At 45.3% G+C, this 15,359-nt stretch overlaps 1 protein-coding gene across 1 annotated transcript; it reads right to left on the bottom strand.

Annotated features, from left to right (window-relative positions):
* Positions 1-1,218: 1,218 nt before the first annotated feature.
* Positions 1,219-14,403, bottom strand: GIMAP8 (GTPase, IMAP family member 8). The gene is made up of 5 exons (XM_068550157.1): positions 14,330-14,403; positions 10,428-11,088; positions 8,766-8,811; positions 5,472-6,098; positions 1,219-3,261 (listed from the first exon to the last, which is right to left on the bottom strand). Exons 1-5 carry the CDS (start codon positions 14,383-14,385, stop codon positions 2,585-2,587), a joined length of 2,067 nt encoding a protein of 688 aa, XP_068406258.1. The 5' UTR covers positions 14,386-14,403; the 3' UTR covers positions 1,219-2,584.
* Between the last annotated feature and the right edge of the window lie 956 nt (positions 14,404-15,359).

Raw genomic sequence — 15,359 nt, 5'->3', positions numbered from 1 at the left:
TCTTTTACATGTAACTGTCCAGTTTTCCCAATGCCACTTATTGAAGAGACTGCCTTTTCCCCATTGGATATTCTTGCCTCTTTTGTTGTGGATTAATTGACCATATGTGTGTGGGTTTATTTTTTGGCCCTCTCATCTGTTCCATTGATCTATGTGTCTGTTTTTGTGCCAGTACCATACTGTTTTGGTTACTGTGGCTTTGTAGTATAGTCTGAAGTCAGGAAACACGATACCTCCAGCTTCGTTCTTTTTTCTCGGGATCTTATCTTGTAGGGTAGCTCTGCAGGTAATAAATTCTTTCCACTTCTCTTTATCTGGGGATGTTTTAAATTTCTTCTTAATTTTTGAAGAACAGTTTTGCTAGATAAAGAATGTGGGGTCGATCATCTTTTCTTTCAGCACTTTGAATGTACCATCCTATGGACCACTGGCTTCTATGGTTTCTGATGAGAAATCAGATGTTAATCTTGTTGAGGATCCCTTGTATGTGATGAGTCACTTCTCTCTTGCTGTTTTTAAGATTCTTTGTCTTTTGTAGTTTGATTATAATGGGTGTGGGTCTCTTTGAATTTATCCTACTTAAAGTTCATTGAGTTTCTTAGATGTGTACATTAATGGTTTTCATCAAATTTTGGAAGTTCACAGCCATTATTTCTTCAAATATTCTTCCTACCTCTTTCTTCTCTCCTCTGGCAATGTACATCACATTGCTCAGCCCACACATTCCCCACCTCATGCACGTCCAGTGTCACCTGCCCAATCATGGGTAGCACTCTGGGATCTGTTCCTGCCTTCAAGCTGAAGGGAAGCTCTGGGAAGAGGCACAGAATGTCTTCTAGACTTTATTCTTCCCATGTACCTGGCTCTAATACTGGTTACATCTGTTTGTCCTTGCTGTAATGACATGCTCAGAGTAGAAGATTCCTGAACTGGCAGAGGCCTAGTGAAGTGACTGTCACCCAGTTTAAAGGTCTTCAGGCATCAAAGATGCAAAAACTTCACCAGAGTCAAGGTATTTAAACATTTTCATTTCCTCTCCATGGAAGCATGCTCTTCCCCCAAGTCAGAAAAATAGGAATCAGAAGGAGGACGTGAATTCATAATATAATTCATCTTTATTATTTCACTCAACTGAATATATTTACACACACTTTCCAGAATTTGTCATATTAAGGGTTATGCAGGGTACAAAAGTATTAATGGTGACAGTCCATGCTCTTATAAATGGGTGAATCTTGAGGTAACCTGATACTTTGAAATTTTAAAAAAGCTGATGATGACATAGATCATGTCCTCAAAGCATGTGTAAAGTGGTTAATATTGAAAACATCTGACCTTCCATCTAACTGGGAGGAGACTCCATAGTTCTCATATGTCACCCACACGAGGCAGCTCTCAATATAACCTACTCAGCAGTGAGTAGGTTCCACCATCTTGGAACCGTAAGAAGCAACCTTAAGTAAGGAGGCTGCATGCCGATGGGTGGGGACAGAAAGGCAGAAAGAAGCTGGAACGTCGATGCCACACTGGTCCCAGGCTGCCTACTCCTGGACTTCTTAATGTAAGACACTATAAACCCCTAATGTGTTTAAGCCATTATTATTTGACCTCTTTGAGTTTTAACCTAATTCCTAAGCCTCAGGGACAAGGGGAGTGGGGGAGGGAGGGAAAAAGAAAGAGAATGAGAGAGAGAAGTATAAAGGAGTTTTCAATAACTTTTTCTAGAGGAAATCTAGAATTTTACTTAGAATTTTAAATTTTTGCAAGATTGTCTAATCTTGGCAATTTTACCATGCTTCTAATTTTTGTTCTAGTCTATTTCACTGGGAATGATTGGCAATAAAATCTTCTGATACTTCACAGACTCCTGTTCATTTCCTCAGGGACAGCAAAGGAAGGTAGACTAGGTCCCACTTTCCATTCCAGCTTGGACTGGGGAAAGAAGTAAGGAGTAGCCATCATGTGATGAAGAAAGGAAGGCCTGAGTGCTGCCGCAGTGGAGATGGAGAGCTCAGGGCACCTGGCAAGCAGTGCTGGGCATCAGAGAGGCCCACAGGAGTCCAGCTTCTCCATTCTGCCACACCCAGGAGTTGACTGGACATTGTCTTACCTTCATGTATCTGAATCCTCTGGTTCTTATGTGACTATCTGTATTCTGACCTCAGGCTGGCCTTGGCTTCAGTCCCAGTGTCTGTCCTGCCTCCGATCTGCCTACACAGATGAACTCGATTCTGATCCTTAATATCAGCCTAATCTCTGAAGCCTTTTCCCAGATTTCCCCACCTTATTTTTTCTTTCTCCTTTATTATCCCCTACTACCTGCCCCAGCCTGACAATTTATTTACTTACAAAGAGCTGAAGCACCACAATGTGATATGCATTTACCTCTCAAGCCCTCAAAGTCATGGACCCTCTTCCCATCCCACCAGTCTTACCATGCCCACCCCCCATGCTTGTAGCCTGAGGGTATCTCTAACTTAAAGAGACCCCAGGCATTTCAGCTTGCTATAGCAACTTACCTTTTAAATTATTTACTAATGTGGGGCTTCCTACAGTAACCTACCCTTTAAGTTATTTAGTAATTTTACAGTAACGTACTTCTAAAATTATTTAGTAATTTTTGGGGCTGAAATTTTTTCATTATTTTGCCTACATTCCCCCATGGATGGGGATATTCATGCTCTCCACGGCGCTTTATCAGGTTACTGACCTCTGACAAAAGCTCTCTTGCCTGCTCTTCCCTGGCTTGGCCAGTTTCTTTGTTATTAAAAGCACAATATCTCCCCTTACATTTCTCAATGATGTCCCTAAGATATCTGTTATCTGTGTTTTTGACATAATCTTCAAGCTTCCCAGTCTCTAAGTCTTCCTTCCGGGTAAACAGCACAATCGTGTATTTCATAACTTCCTCTCCAAAGATGGTCTTTAATTCCGCCACTGCCTTTTTGTCCTCTTGAGTGATCCGTCCTAGCTGTAATACCAGGACCAGAACCGTACTCCCTTCTTTATAGTAGGACAAACAGCGTCTGACCTCCTCATCTAGCTGGGATGGACCCCCTTCAGCTCCGGACACCAGGCAGGGCAAGGGAGTGTCCACAACTACAACATCCTGCCCATCCCACGTCCTCCAGCCGCTCTGGCATGTCTTGGTGACCAGCTGTGCTCCCAGCTGAGAGTGGAACTCCGGCCTCCCGAGGATGGTGTTCCCACTGGCACTCTTCCCAGCCCCGCTCCTCCCCACGAGGATAATACACAGGGACTCTGTTGAAAAGAAAGCAGGAAAGATTCATGACCACGCGCTGATCTGGGTACAACTTTCATCTCCAGACTATTGCCATTAATTACAGCAGAGGATTCTCAGAAAGTTCCATCTCCAAGCACTGGAACAGCCTGTCAAAATTACACAGTCTGTAAACTCAGAAGCAGGACGTGGACCACAGTCTCTGCTCAGCGTTCATCCGTTGACACAGCACTGTACCCATCTCTGAATTTACTCTGCTTCCTTTTTCTGGTACCTTCTCTGACTCCCTGATACCCTGTGAGTGCCAGTGGCTTTATTACTCTTCACCTGCTTAGCCGGGTCCTGTCCATACACCTCATCTCTGTCTTCTGTTCCTGCTCTGACTATGCCTTCCTACTGCCAATTAATGCTAACTGTGGCAAAATCTCCTTGATGTATTTGAAAAATTATTCCATAGAATTGACTTTTCATGAAAAAACAACTACATGTGTCATTAATGGATTACCAGTTCCTTCAGCTGGATCATGCTAAAATTCATTTCTCGTTAAAACCACATTAGTCTTTTTTTATTGAAGTACCGTTGATTTACAGTGTTTCAGGTGTACAGCAAAATGATTCAGTTATACATATATACATATGTATCTAAAAACCACGTTACTCTTAATTGTGTCTAACTGTATCTTTCATCAATGAGTCAAAAGGCACTCCCTGGTTATAGTAATGAATATCCACTAACACTGTTCTGTGGGGGGGGTCAATAATGGAGAATAAATTTCCCTATAAATGAGATGATAGATGCACAAAGATCTTACAATATGTGTTATTGGGGTTTTCCTTATGACTTTGCACTTGTACTGTGATCTCTCTCTTCCATTCAGGTCTCACAGTTCTCGATTGTGAGTTTTTACCAAGTTACTGATATCTGCCTCAAAACAAAGAGAGAGGAAAGCCCATCCCACATTCTTCCTTCTGGGAGAAATTATTCAATTGCTTATCCTGAACCCACAATCTCATAGTTTAACATACAGGATTAAAAAATAGATTAAAAGTCCCTCTTCCATGCCCTTGGAGGGTGTGGTTCTCACCCCCTCTGCAATCTGGTCTAAACTCCCCATCCCACATCTAGAGGTGTGAGCCCTCATCTCCATCGAGACCACGCCCCTTTGTCCTCTCCCAAGTAGATGCTCAGTTCTACCTCCTTGCTTCCAGCTGCTAGTGCACTCTCTGGAGCTTTGTACTCAGCCATCCAAACTCTACCCATTCTCCAAAGCCTGCTTCAAATCGTGCTTTCTCCACACAGCCCCTCCTGACTTCCCCACATGTCTGTGCTTTTAGGAGGCTGCCCAGCACCTGGATCCCCATTAAGAATGTGAAAGCGCACAACAAACAGACCTGCTCCTTTTGCTCTGATGTTCTTCCTAGGTGAGGATCTTTGAAGCAGAAGAGAATGGGATGAGTAGAATGGGAAGAATCTCAGCTCAGGTCAATAGAATTTGTAGCACTGAGTGGGCTACAAGGGGGCTTCTGCTTAAGCAGTAGGTAAGGTAGTGTGGCTTAGGCAGCAGGTGAGGTGGCGTGGCTTAGGCAGCAGGTGAGGTGGCGTGGCTTAGGCAGCAGGTGAGGTGGCGTGGCTTAGGCAGCAGGTGAGGTGGTGTGGCTGGACTAATAAAGTCCACCGAGTGCCATGTGGGGCATGACCATCACGAGCATTCAGGCTCCCTGCCCTTGTCTGGTCAAAACAGCCCCCCTTCTCCAACAGAGGGAAGAGTAAAGAACCAAGAGAGTAAACAAAGAGGTCAAGAAAGGCGGAGGGCAGGGAGGAAAGGAAGAGGCGGGGGGCTGGGGAAAGGAGAGGAGACCAGAGGAAGAAGGGAAAGGTAAAACCAATGAACCAGGACTATCTCAGCACCAGCACTGAGCGCTAAGCCCTGGGCAACAGCTACGCTGTGGGGAAGACAAGAGACTGGAAAAGGCCAACTCCTTCCCTCAAGATGCTCAGCAACCAGTTGAAGAGATGGGAGAAAAGTTGGGAGAAAATTAAAGACCAGGTCAGGACAGTGCATGCACAGGCACATAAATTTAGTAAAATTTGAGATAGAAAGGAGAAAGAGTCAGTTAGTAGTAAGAGACCTGTCCTTTTGACCTCCGCTGTGCCCTTCAGAAAATAAAGTTCTTGTACATTTATATCTATTTTTAAGTATGCAGAAAAGGTTTTCTAGGCGTCGTTTACCTTTCCCCCTGAAGGTGCAAGGCTTGCCCCCGTTCTGCTGCACCGTGCTCACAATTTTTTGCAGGAGCTCATCCACCTGGCACCGCTCCTCTTCTCCCGTTGCTCTATAGTTGAAGACGCTGCATCGGTTTTCACATTCCCTGATGAGCTCGTAGAGCCTTTTAGCTCCGGTTTGTAAGAACGTATCTAGATCCTGATTCCCTAGATCTTCTTTCCTGGTGAGGAGAACAATCATGTGCTCAACGAATTTATCTCCAAAAATGCTGCGGATGGTACGCAGCACCACGCGATCTCTCTCATTGAAAGAGCCCAGTGGGGTCACCAGCAGGAAGGCGTGGGGACCTGGAAAGGTGCTGTTCAAGAGGTCTTGTTCAACATCCTTTGGAGATGAGAAGTCTGGAGTATCGATGATCAAAACTTTCCTCCCTCTCCAGGTTCTGCTCTCGGACTTACACCTCTGGGTTACTGGCTGTTCACTGTACTGGGTCTCAAAGACCCGCTTCCCCAGAAGGCTGTTTCCGGCTGCACTTTTGCCCACACCGTGCTTCCCCACGAGCAGGACCTTCAGTGCTGACGGCCCGTGGTTCGGCTCACATCCCGTAGCCTGGTGATGATCCTCTCCTGACCCTGGGACAAAAGGACAGATTCAGAGTCTCTTCTTACGTCTGAATGCAGAGATGTGGACAGGTTTTAGGATTTCTCATACCTCTCTTTTGAGATTTTAAAACTCTCTTGTCAGTTTGTATAGAGAATGGCAGTGGTCCTCTGAACCAGTAGAACCCTAGACCCAGTCAGAAGCTACCCATCAAAGTGAAAGCCATGAAAAGGGCCATGAACAACTTAAGAGACGTGTAAAGGGCTTAAGATTGCCCAGGAACATGAAAATGTTAAACCTGGCCTTCACTGGTCTTGAGCCTCAGGATTCCTCTTATTTTGCTACCGAAGTTAACTACTGGGGCGGGAAGTTCGTGGGCTAAGGCAGAACTGGGGAGGATGAGTTTAAAATGCATCTTAGTGGGGGGCTTCCCTGGTGGTCCAGCGGTTATTAGGACTCTGTGCTTCCACTGCAGGGGGCACGGGTTCGATCCCTGGTCAGGGAATCGGGGAGTCCCACATGCCGTGAAGGGCGGCCAATCAAATAAAAAAACAATAATTAAATTTTTAAAAACTTAAATAAAAAAATGCATCTTAGTGGTATATTCATAAAATAGAATACCACTCGGCAATTTAACAAAAAGTGATGTACTGATATGCAGCCTGGATGGATTGCCAAAACATGCTAAGTGAAAGAAGCTAGACAAAACCACATGCTACAGGACGTCATTATCTGAAGTGCAAGAACACACAAAATTAATCCATGTTGATAGAAGTCTGGAGAGTGGTTCCCTTTAGGGAAGGACAGTAAGAACTTCTAAGGTGAGGGAAATGCCCCATATCTTTATCTAGATGATGGTCACATATGTGTAGATATGTAAAAAACCCTCGAGTTGTACACTTAAGATTTGTGCATTTCACTCTATGTAAATTATACCTCGGTAAATTACTGTAATAACCTACACCACAAAGCTGTCTCTCCACACATACACTATCCCCACCACTTCTCCCATGATCCCAAGTCAATACCAGACCCACTGGGCACATGACAGAGCCCGCAGTTACAAGGATAGTCACTGAGTCTGTATCATCCAGGGCACTATCAGAGTGGGTGATACTCAGCATCTGAGCCCCAAGTCCGGGAAGGGGAAAGAACACAGCATTTAAAGAAAGCAGCTGAAACGCTAGTGACACCATGTCCGTGTTATGTTGCCTTGGGAGAGTTTCTACTTTCCCCCAAATCACCTCACACAAGCCCACATCCTATAAAAAGTCTTCGTCAACACCCTCATTCTGAGATGCTCCTTGGTCCCCACGATGTGCTATATCCTCACTGCCACAAGCCATTCCACCCAGTTTTGCTCAGTAACAGGAATATTCCTGGGGGGTCTTGGCTGACGGGCATCGACAGAATTTTAACTCCCTACTGCTGTCTAAATTCACGTATTTCTGGCTAAATTTACTCAACTGTAAAACGAGAATAATGAAAATAACACCTTCTTTATAGGATTGTTATTAAGGGCTATATTGTGAGGTTGTTATGAGGATTATATATTATATGCTACGAGGATTTAATAATTTATATATTATATATATATATATCTCCCAGCATATAATGTCAGTTGCAATAATTATCATTAAAATTGTAATTTTAATCTTAATTATTATTTTGGGAAGTCCTACAAGGACAGAGAGCTCATCTATCTTATTCACTGTGAAATACTCAGTTCTTGCACAGAGCTGGCCCGGAAATAACCTGAAAGTCCAACAACAAAGAGATGGGTGAATTTGCCGCGTATGCCCATACCATGGACCACATTACGTCCACCGAACAGAACAAGGTAGATCTATGTGTACTGACTTGTGCAGTGTGCACAATGCACCGTTAATGGCAATCATCACACAGATACTGAGCTCCATCACTGAATTCTGCAGGTGTTATTCTGTTTAGTGTTATCCATGAAGGAGTGATTTCTGCCTCCCGGTAGGAGTCCAAAATTGGGTAGTGCTGGATCCCAGGCTGGGGAGAAGAGGCTGAGTCAGGAAAGAAGCTGCAAGAGACAAGCCCAGCTCCGTAACATTTCAGGGAAGGCCGGGGACACCCGCGCGGTGTCCAGAACCTCTGCTGGTGCTGCACCTACTCACAAGTGTTAGCAGTTCCCTGGGAGACAGATTGTGGGCACCAACCTGAGCTAGGGCTCCAGGGTGCATTTTTGTTCTGACTTATCTAGATAATATTTCCACTTCATTTTGATGCATGATGCATTCAAAAGAATACAGATATGAGCTTAATACTTTTTTAAGAATTATCTTACCATGTGGATGGTCCTCCCTCTGAGATGTAGCTTCATTCTCTCTCAGGTCTTCAGGTTAATATACAGTTATCTCCCTGGGTTGAAGAGGTACCACTGAACTATGATGTATACCCAGAAAAGGATATTGACAGGGAAACTCTTGAACAAATACATTTATACAAGATTCTCTAACACTACAATAGTCCTACCTCAGTGTAAAATAATTACAAAATAATTTAAAAGAGACAGAACCCCAGTATCCTAACACATATTTTTTCTGTATATTCCTTTCTAGTCTTTGTACATATGCTTACATATTTGTAAATAGTTGTACGTGTATATATACAACTTTGCGTGATAATTTTATTAAAATATTTGTGTGAAAAAATAAAAAGAATTTTCTTACCATGTGGACGGTCCTCCCTCTGAGATGTAGCTTCATTCACACAATCCTAGAAAGAAAATAAAGGAGAATGTGATGCACACAGATCTAAAATCTCAGCTTTTCACAGAGTAAAGGAATGGAGACACAAGTATATAATTCAGAGTAATTCGATGATTAGGATGTGGTCAAATGAAGGTCATGGTCATGGTCGCTGCTGGCATGCGTAGTCCTGTCCATGATGAAGCTGACCTTGAGACCCCACTGCTGCTGCAACACGTTTCCCAGAAGTAAGAAGGTGGGTTTTGCTCTCACTCAGAGAAGCCCCACAAATACCATCTAACCCAGGCATTGTTCCTGAAGCACTTTCTAACTTTACTTCTCCGCAGTCCCCAGTAGTAATAGTAATTCTTTCCAGAGTCTCCCAGAGTTCCTGCTAGTCCTGGAGAAAATCCAGAAGCTTAAGAAAAGCTTCTGGACTCCCTGGAAGAAGAAACTAGTCAAGTGATGGCTGTGTGGTGCATCTGAGGGACAGGGGAAGGGAGGAGATTGGAAATCAAGCTCCCCATGTATCTCCAATGTCTTCTTCCCTTACTGCACCCCCAACATAGAGATGAAGCTTCTTCTAACATGAGATCCAGTAAAATTTGGAACCTTCCGCATCCAGATGGGCAAATGGAGACAATGAAGGATGAAGAGCCAAACACATAATTAACATCCCCTTCACCTGCCTGGGGAAGCCTCACTCCCAACATTTAAATTGGCATGAAATCAGAAGTTTTAAAATCAACTAAAATATCACTCTGGCTATTGTGCGTGAAATGGATGGGGGTGGGGAGGGTAAGGCACAAGAAGGAATGAGGGGAAAATTATTATGCGAATATGTGTAAAATAGTACGGGCAAGAAAAGAGGCTGGCCTGGACCAGATGGTGGTAGTGGAGACAGAGAGAAGCAGGTGGATTCCAGGTGCCTTAATCACACAAGACGATGATCTCCTGGAAATCAGATGCAAGCTGGCCGTGGTATCAAAGCTGACATCTGGGCTTAGGTTTGAAGAGCATGATAAGCCGGACAGCCATGGACAGAGCTGAGAGAAAAACTGAAGCCTCAGAGATTCAAGAGGGGAAAACAAAAGTCTGGACATGTTAACTCTGAGATTCTTTAAGAGAGCAATGTCAAATAGCAATTGGATGGACAAAGGAGTCAGAACTCAAGAGGAAAGACCTGGACTGGAGTTACTAATTTGGAAACTATTAGCAACAGATGAAGCTCAAAGCTGTAAAAACGTGGAATCACCTGAGGACACAAGTATAGAGAAGGGAGGAAGGGCGAGGTCCAAGCCCTGAAGATGCCAGCTGTCAGGTCATTAGAGGAGGACTCAGCATTCTCTGGAGGAGCAAGCGAGGACGAAAAAGCAAGAAGAGGATAGTTTTACTGAAGCCAAGGGAAGAGAGGGTCTAATGAGTCATTTATGTGTCCAATGCTATGAGGGGTAAAGTCAGATAAGCTCTTAAATATATCCAATAATTTGCCAATAAAGTATAATACTCAAAGTAACCTCATCTTTCCAGTTTACAGATAAATATCCCTTTAAACAAAGCCCATGCAACATTTCACTTATTTGTGCCTTTATCCCGCTAGCTCTAACAACAGAGACCCTTGGAGACCTTCACAAGAATCCTCACCTGGAATCTACTGTCTTCGTTTCTGAAGCTCACCCAGTATGGTCCTTGGTTCTCATCCACCAAACACCTGACCTTGCAGAGGAGGTCCTTCACCTGGGCGTCCCGCTCATCCTCGCTTGCCTTGTTGTTGAAAGCGCAGTATCGGCCGCCATAGTTTTGAACCAAGTCCCTAACAGACTCGTCACTTTCAATGTAATCTTCCAGCAAGCCGTCCATCAAATCATCCTTCCAAGTAAAGACTATAATGATGTGCTTCCTGGCTTTAGCTCCGAACACCTTCTGGATGCCCTTGATTGTTTCTCTGTCCTCCACCTTATAATGGCCGATGGGAATTACCAGAAGCAAGGCGTCGAGGCTGGGAGCCGAGAGCTCCAGGCAGCGCTCAATGTAGCCTTCCTTGTCATTGGCACAAGCTATTGAGGAGAAAAGGTCAGGGGTGTCGATGACCACAACCTCCCTCCCCTGCGTGGCCCCACTCTCTCTCTGGCACGTTTTAGTCACCACCTGCTCACTGAACCTGGACTTGAACACAGCTTTGCCCAGAATGGTGTTTCCTGTGGCACTTTTCCCTGCGCCATGTTTCCCTAAAAGAAGAAGCCTCAGTTCCGACATGGCGCAGCCCGGCTCTGACTCTCTCTCCTGACACAGGTTTCCGCTGGTTCTGTTGGGACGAAAAGCAACACAACAATGTTCAACTCACAGAGTGGATAGAGGAACAACAAGAAAGTACTTTCTGTTTCTTTTTTTTTTTTCCAATAGATTGAAGTTTATTTATCATATACGTAAGTCATGTCTGACAACTGAGAAAATGCTACTTACACAAAACACCGCAGATTAAAAATACATGGTATTTGTATTTTTATACAATAATAGGGCCCCAGGATACAAACAAGGAAAATAAAGGATACAAACTTGAAAAATAAAGAAACACAGCTGAAGAAAGTGAAGGAGAAAAGCCCCTTTTCTGCGTAGCTCTTTGAAAGTTCACTCCTCTTTCAAGAAGAGTGTCACTGGAGCGTGAGGAAGGAATCAGAGAAGGTAGCAAAGGAAGCACGTACACCTGCCCTCAAGAAGCTTCACCTCAGAGGAAACGTACGGCTGAGGCAGGGAGAATCTCATCAGGGCCAAGGATGGAGGCCTGGCCTCCTCCCTACAAGCGTCTGGATCTCTGCACAGTGCAACAGGCAAAGCCCAGCTCAGCTCAAAACACGCACCTCCAAGGTTATGCCAAGCCGAGAAGTCCAGTCACTGTCGGGACGAGCCTCTTCTGACCCTGACACACCCCCATATAAAGAAAGCCTCACCCTAACTCCCCATATCCTGACTCTCCTTACTGTCATCATAGCATTGTTTCTATCTGGTATTATTTATTGTGTCTACTTTTTTCATTTTCTCTTTGCTGTCCTTAGTACGAAACTCTCTAAGAGCAGAGACCATGTCCGTCTTGTTCTGTGTCCCTAAGTCCTAATATTGTGTCTGGCATATAGTAAGTGCTCAATAAATGGTGTGAAATGAGTGACGGTGAGAGTGGGGGATGTGAGGAAAGGAAGAAAAATTGTTTTTAGACGTGGAGAGGGAGACTGAAGTGACATCACTTTGAATAATAAAAGAGAAGTGACTTTATGTTGTTTCCCAACCAAGGGAAGAAGTAGTATATTTTTGTACATTAATTTCTTTTTAAGACACTAGTGAGTAAATAAGGTAAAGGAAGCAGAGATCTCCAGCAGGTCAGAAAAAGGAATTTATTTCCCAAGTACACACTGTTGTTTTATATGGTTCCCCATCATGGTGTGACGAAATGGATGAGCGTTTATTGTACTCCTTCCAGCTAATGACATCATATTGAATCAGAACTAACTCTCTTTCTCTTTCTCTTCCCCCCTCCCCCCCTCTCTCTATACATACAATTGCCCACCTGTATCATTTTCTCCCAAGGGTAGAGAAAATACTTTTGAGGACAAAAGGGAACCAAAGCTCTCCCCTCCCTCACTCTCTCCTTGATAACCCACATTTCCCTCATCATCTCCGAGACCACTCTGGAGACCCCAGCAGAGCAAAAGAGAGAAAAAGAAAGAAAGACTGCTTTCCTTTTGCACAGCAAAGGAAACTCTAAACAAGACGAAAAGACAATCCTCAGAATGGGAGAAAATATTTGCAAACGAATCAACGGACAAAGGATTAATCTCCAAAATACGTAAACAGTTCATGCAGCTCAATATTAAAAAAACAAACAACCCAATCCAAAAATGGGCAGAAGACCTAAATAGACATTTCTCCAAAGAAGATATACAGATGGCCAAGAAGCACATGAAAAGCTGCTCAACATCACTAATTATTAGAGAAATGCAAATCAAAACTACAATGAGGTATCACCTCACACTGGTCAGAATGGGCATCATCAGAAAATCTACGAACAATAAATGCTGGCGAGGGTGTGGAGAAAAGGAAACCCTCTTGCACTGTTGGTGGGAATGTAAGTTGATATAGCCACTGTGGAGAACAGTATGGAAGTTCCTTAAAAAACTAAAAATAGAATTACCATATGACATAGCAATCCCACTACTGAGCATATACCCAGAGAAAACCATAATTCAAAAAGACACATGCACCCCAATGTTCATTGCAGCACTATTTACAATAGCCAGGTCATGGAAGCAACCTAAAAGCCCATCGACGGACGAATGGATAAAGAAGATGTGGTACATATCTACAATGGAATATTACTCAGCCATAAAAAGGAATGAAATTGGGTCATTTGTAGAGACGTGGATGGACCTAGAGACTGTCATACAGAGTGAACTAAGTCAGAAAGAGAAAAACAAATATCGAATATTAATGCATATATGTGGAATCTAAAAAAATGGTACAGATGAACCAGTTTGCAAGGCAGAAATAGAGACACAGATGTACAGAACGAACGTATGGACACAAAGGGGGGAAGGGGGGGTGGTGGTGGGATGAATTGGGAGATTGGGATTGACATATATACACTAATACGTATAAAATAGATAACTAATAAGAACCTGCTGTATTAAAAAAGAAATAAAATAAAATTCAAGAATTTTTTAAAAACTTAAAAAAAAAAAGAAAGAAAGCTCTCTCCAGAACTCTTGCTGAGATTCTAAAGCAGCCTCCACCTTCTTCTCAGGATATAGCCCAAGGGGACGTGGCTTCAGGCATCCGAGCAAAGCTTCTAATGATGTAGGGATTTGTCCCACATCAGGGGCAGTTCAGGTGCACAGAAAAAAGGTGGTCAGAGAAGCTTCCGGAGCCCGGCCTGGAGAGAACTCAGTCCCAGCCCAGCAGGAGGAAGGAAAAGAGTTCATGGGTGAAAGCCCAGGAGGCTTAAATTTAGATAAAATCAGGAAGAGTGTTTTTGGCAAACACTGACCACTTTAAATGCTCAGTTCATGGAATCGTAATTGTGCAAGGGTTGGGAAATATCGGGAGAGTGAATGTGGAAAATCAGTGTCCAAACGGCCAGCTTCCCTGCCCGCTTCTTCTCAAGGAGTCAGGCAGCTCCCGCTGACTTCCCCGAGGTGAGGGTGGGAGTTTGCTTTGTGTCACAGTCGTGAAGTCAGGGGACGCCGGAGGAGCGGGCCTACCCCCCTTTCTCTTCCAGGCCTTCATCTCAGCCCTGGGTGGGGCGAGCAGCCCCCTCCCAGACCCGCCTCTTCCTAGGAAGGCTGCCCACAGGCACGACTCCCCGGGGAGGGGGCGGGGGTGACCTCTGTGCCCCCCCCCCCCCAGGCTGGGGAGACCTGCGCTGGAGCGGGAGGAACATCCCAGAGCCCCTGAAATCAAGCCCTCCAGATGACTGTCTCCCCGCCCTGCGTCGGCCGCCTTTCCCGTCCTCACGTCCACGTGTCCAGCACAGAGACCGCCACCACGCACGCACGTACCTCGGGCCTGTCCCCTGACCTGTCACGGTCTCAGAACCTCCAGGTTCCGCCTGCATCGCTCGGCTGGGTGAAGCGGCTACTCTATCCCCTGAGGATGGAGCACCGCGCGGGGAGAGGAAAGCAGGGGCTGGACCAGCTTCGCAGGGTCGGGATCTTCCTGACATAGTGTTTCTGGGGAGGAAGAGGTTTTTAGAAATAGGTTTCCAGTGCAGTCGGAGGGGAAGTTCAGAAGTGATGCCAGATCACAGGGTGAGAACGTCTGGGGCACGGCGGTCCGAGTCAGGAAGGGACCGCGCCCACCTACCCGGCGTGGCCAAAGGCTGGTGGGAGGGGGAGGGCGGAGGCTCCGCTGGGGCTGAGGGGACCCGGGCTGGGACCCGGGCTGAGCCCCAGCCGAGCTTCGGAAGGGTCCCTCGAGAAGGATCGCTGTGCCGACAGAGAACAATCTGGGGCCTTTCAAGGCTTTGGGCGAGCCGGGGTGGGGGGGGCGGGGGGGGTTAGGGCCCGGAGCAGGTGTTTCCGCTCCCAGCAGGTCCCCGCCTTCACGGCTCAGCCCCGACCTTACCCGAGACTGGGGTGAAAAGCCAAAGACATAGTTTACCGTCTCCCACCAGCTCCTCGCCCTGCGTCTGCCCTGCAGCAGCCCTTACAGCTTCAGCGCCTCTCCTGCCTTCCAGAGGGCTCTCCCCGAACGCCCCCGCCGGACAAACTCGGGGCCTCGGACCAACGCTGCTTCCCAGGAGAAAGTGTTCTTTCCCGGAGCTAGCCAAACATTTGAAATGCTAGAACTTTGATGCTTTCAAAGAGTTCATAAAACGAAACCCTATTGTGAGCCATAAGCGTTCAAAGCTTCCTTCTAGAGAAGGAAGTGAAACACAGAGAAAGACCTTATTTTATTTTATTGTGCTAAAAAAAAAAAAAAAAAAAACCACCACACATGTAACATTGAATTGACCATCTTAGCTATCTTTAAATGTACAGCCCAGCAGCTTCAGGTGCATTCTCGACATTGTGCCAAGAGTTCCAGAAC

This window comes from Eschrichtius robustus, chromosome 8 (genome assembly GCF_028021215.1).
Source record: "Eschrichtius robustus isolate mEscRob2 chromosome 8, mEscRob2.pri, whole genome shotgun sequence".
Taxonomy (NCBI): domain Eukaryota; kingdom Metazoa; phylum Chordata; class Mammalia; order Artiodactyla; family Eschrichtiidae; genus Eschrichtius; species Eschrichtius robustus.
This window is presented reverse-complemented; position numbering and strand designations above follow the sequence as displayed.

Bases quoted from the DNA above. Each gene is read 5' to 3' on its own strand.
- GIMAP8 (XM_068550157.1), bottom strand. From the start codon at position 14,385: ATGCAGGCGGAACCTGGAGGTTCTGAGACCGTGACAGGTCAGGGGACA. The intron at 8,812-10,427 runs GTGAGGATTCTT...TTTTCTTTCTAG, and splicing joins ACGAAGACAGTAGATTCCAG to GATTGTGTGAATGAAGCTAC. The intron at 6,099-8,765 runs GTAAGAAAATTC...CTTTTGTCCCAG, and splicing joins GAGGGAGGACCGTCCACATG to GGTCAGGAGAGGATCATCAC.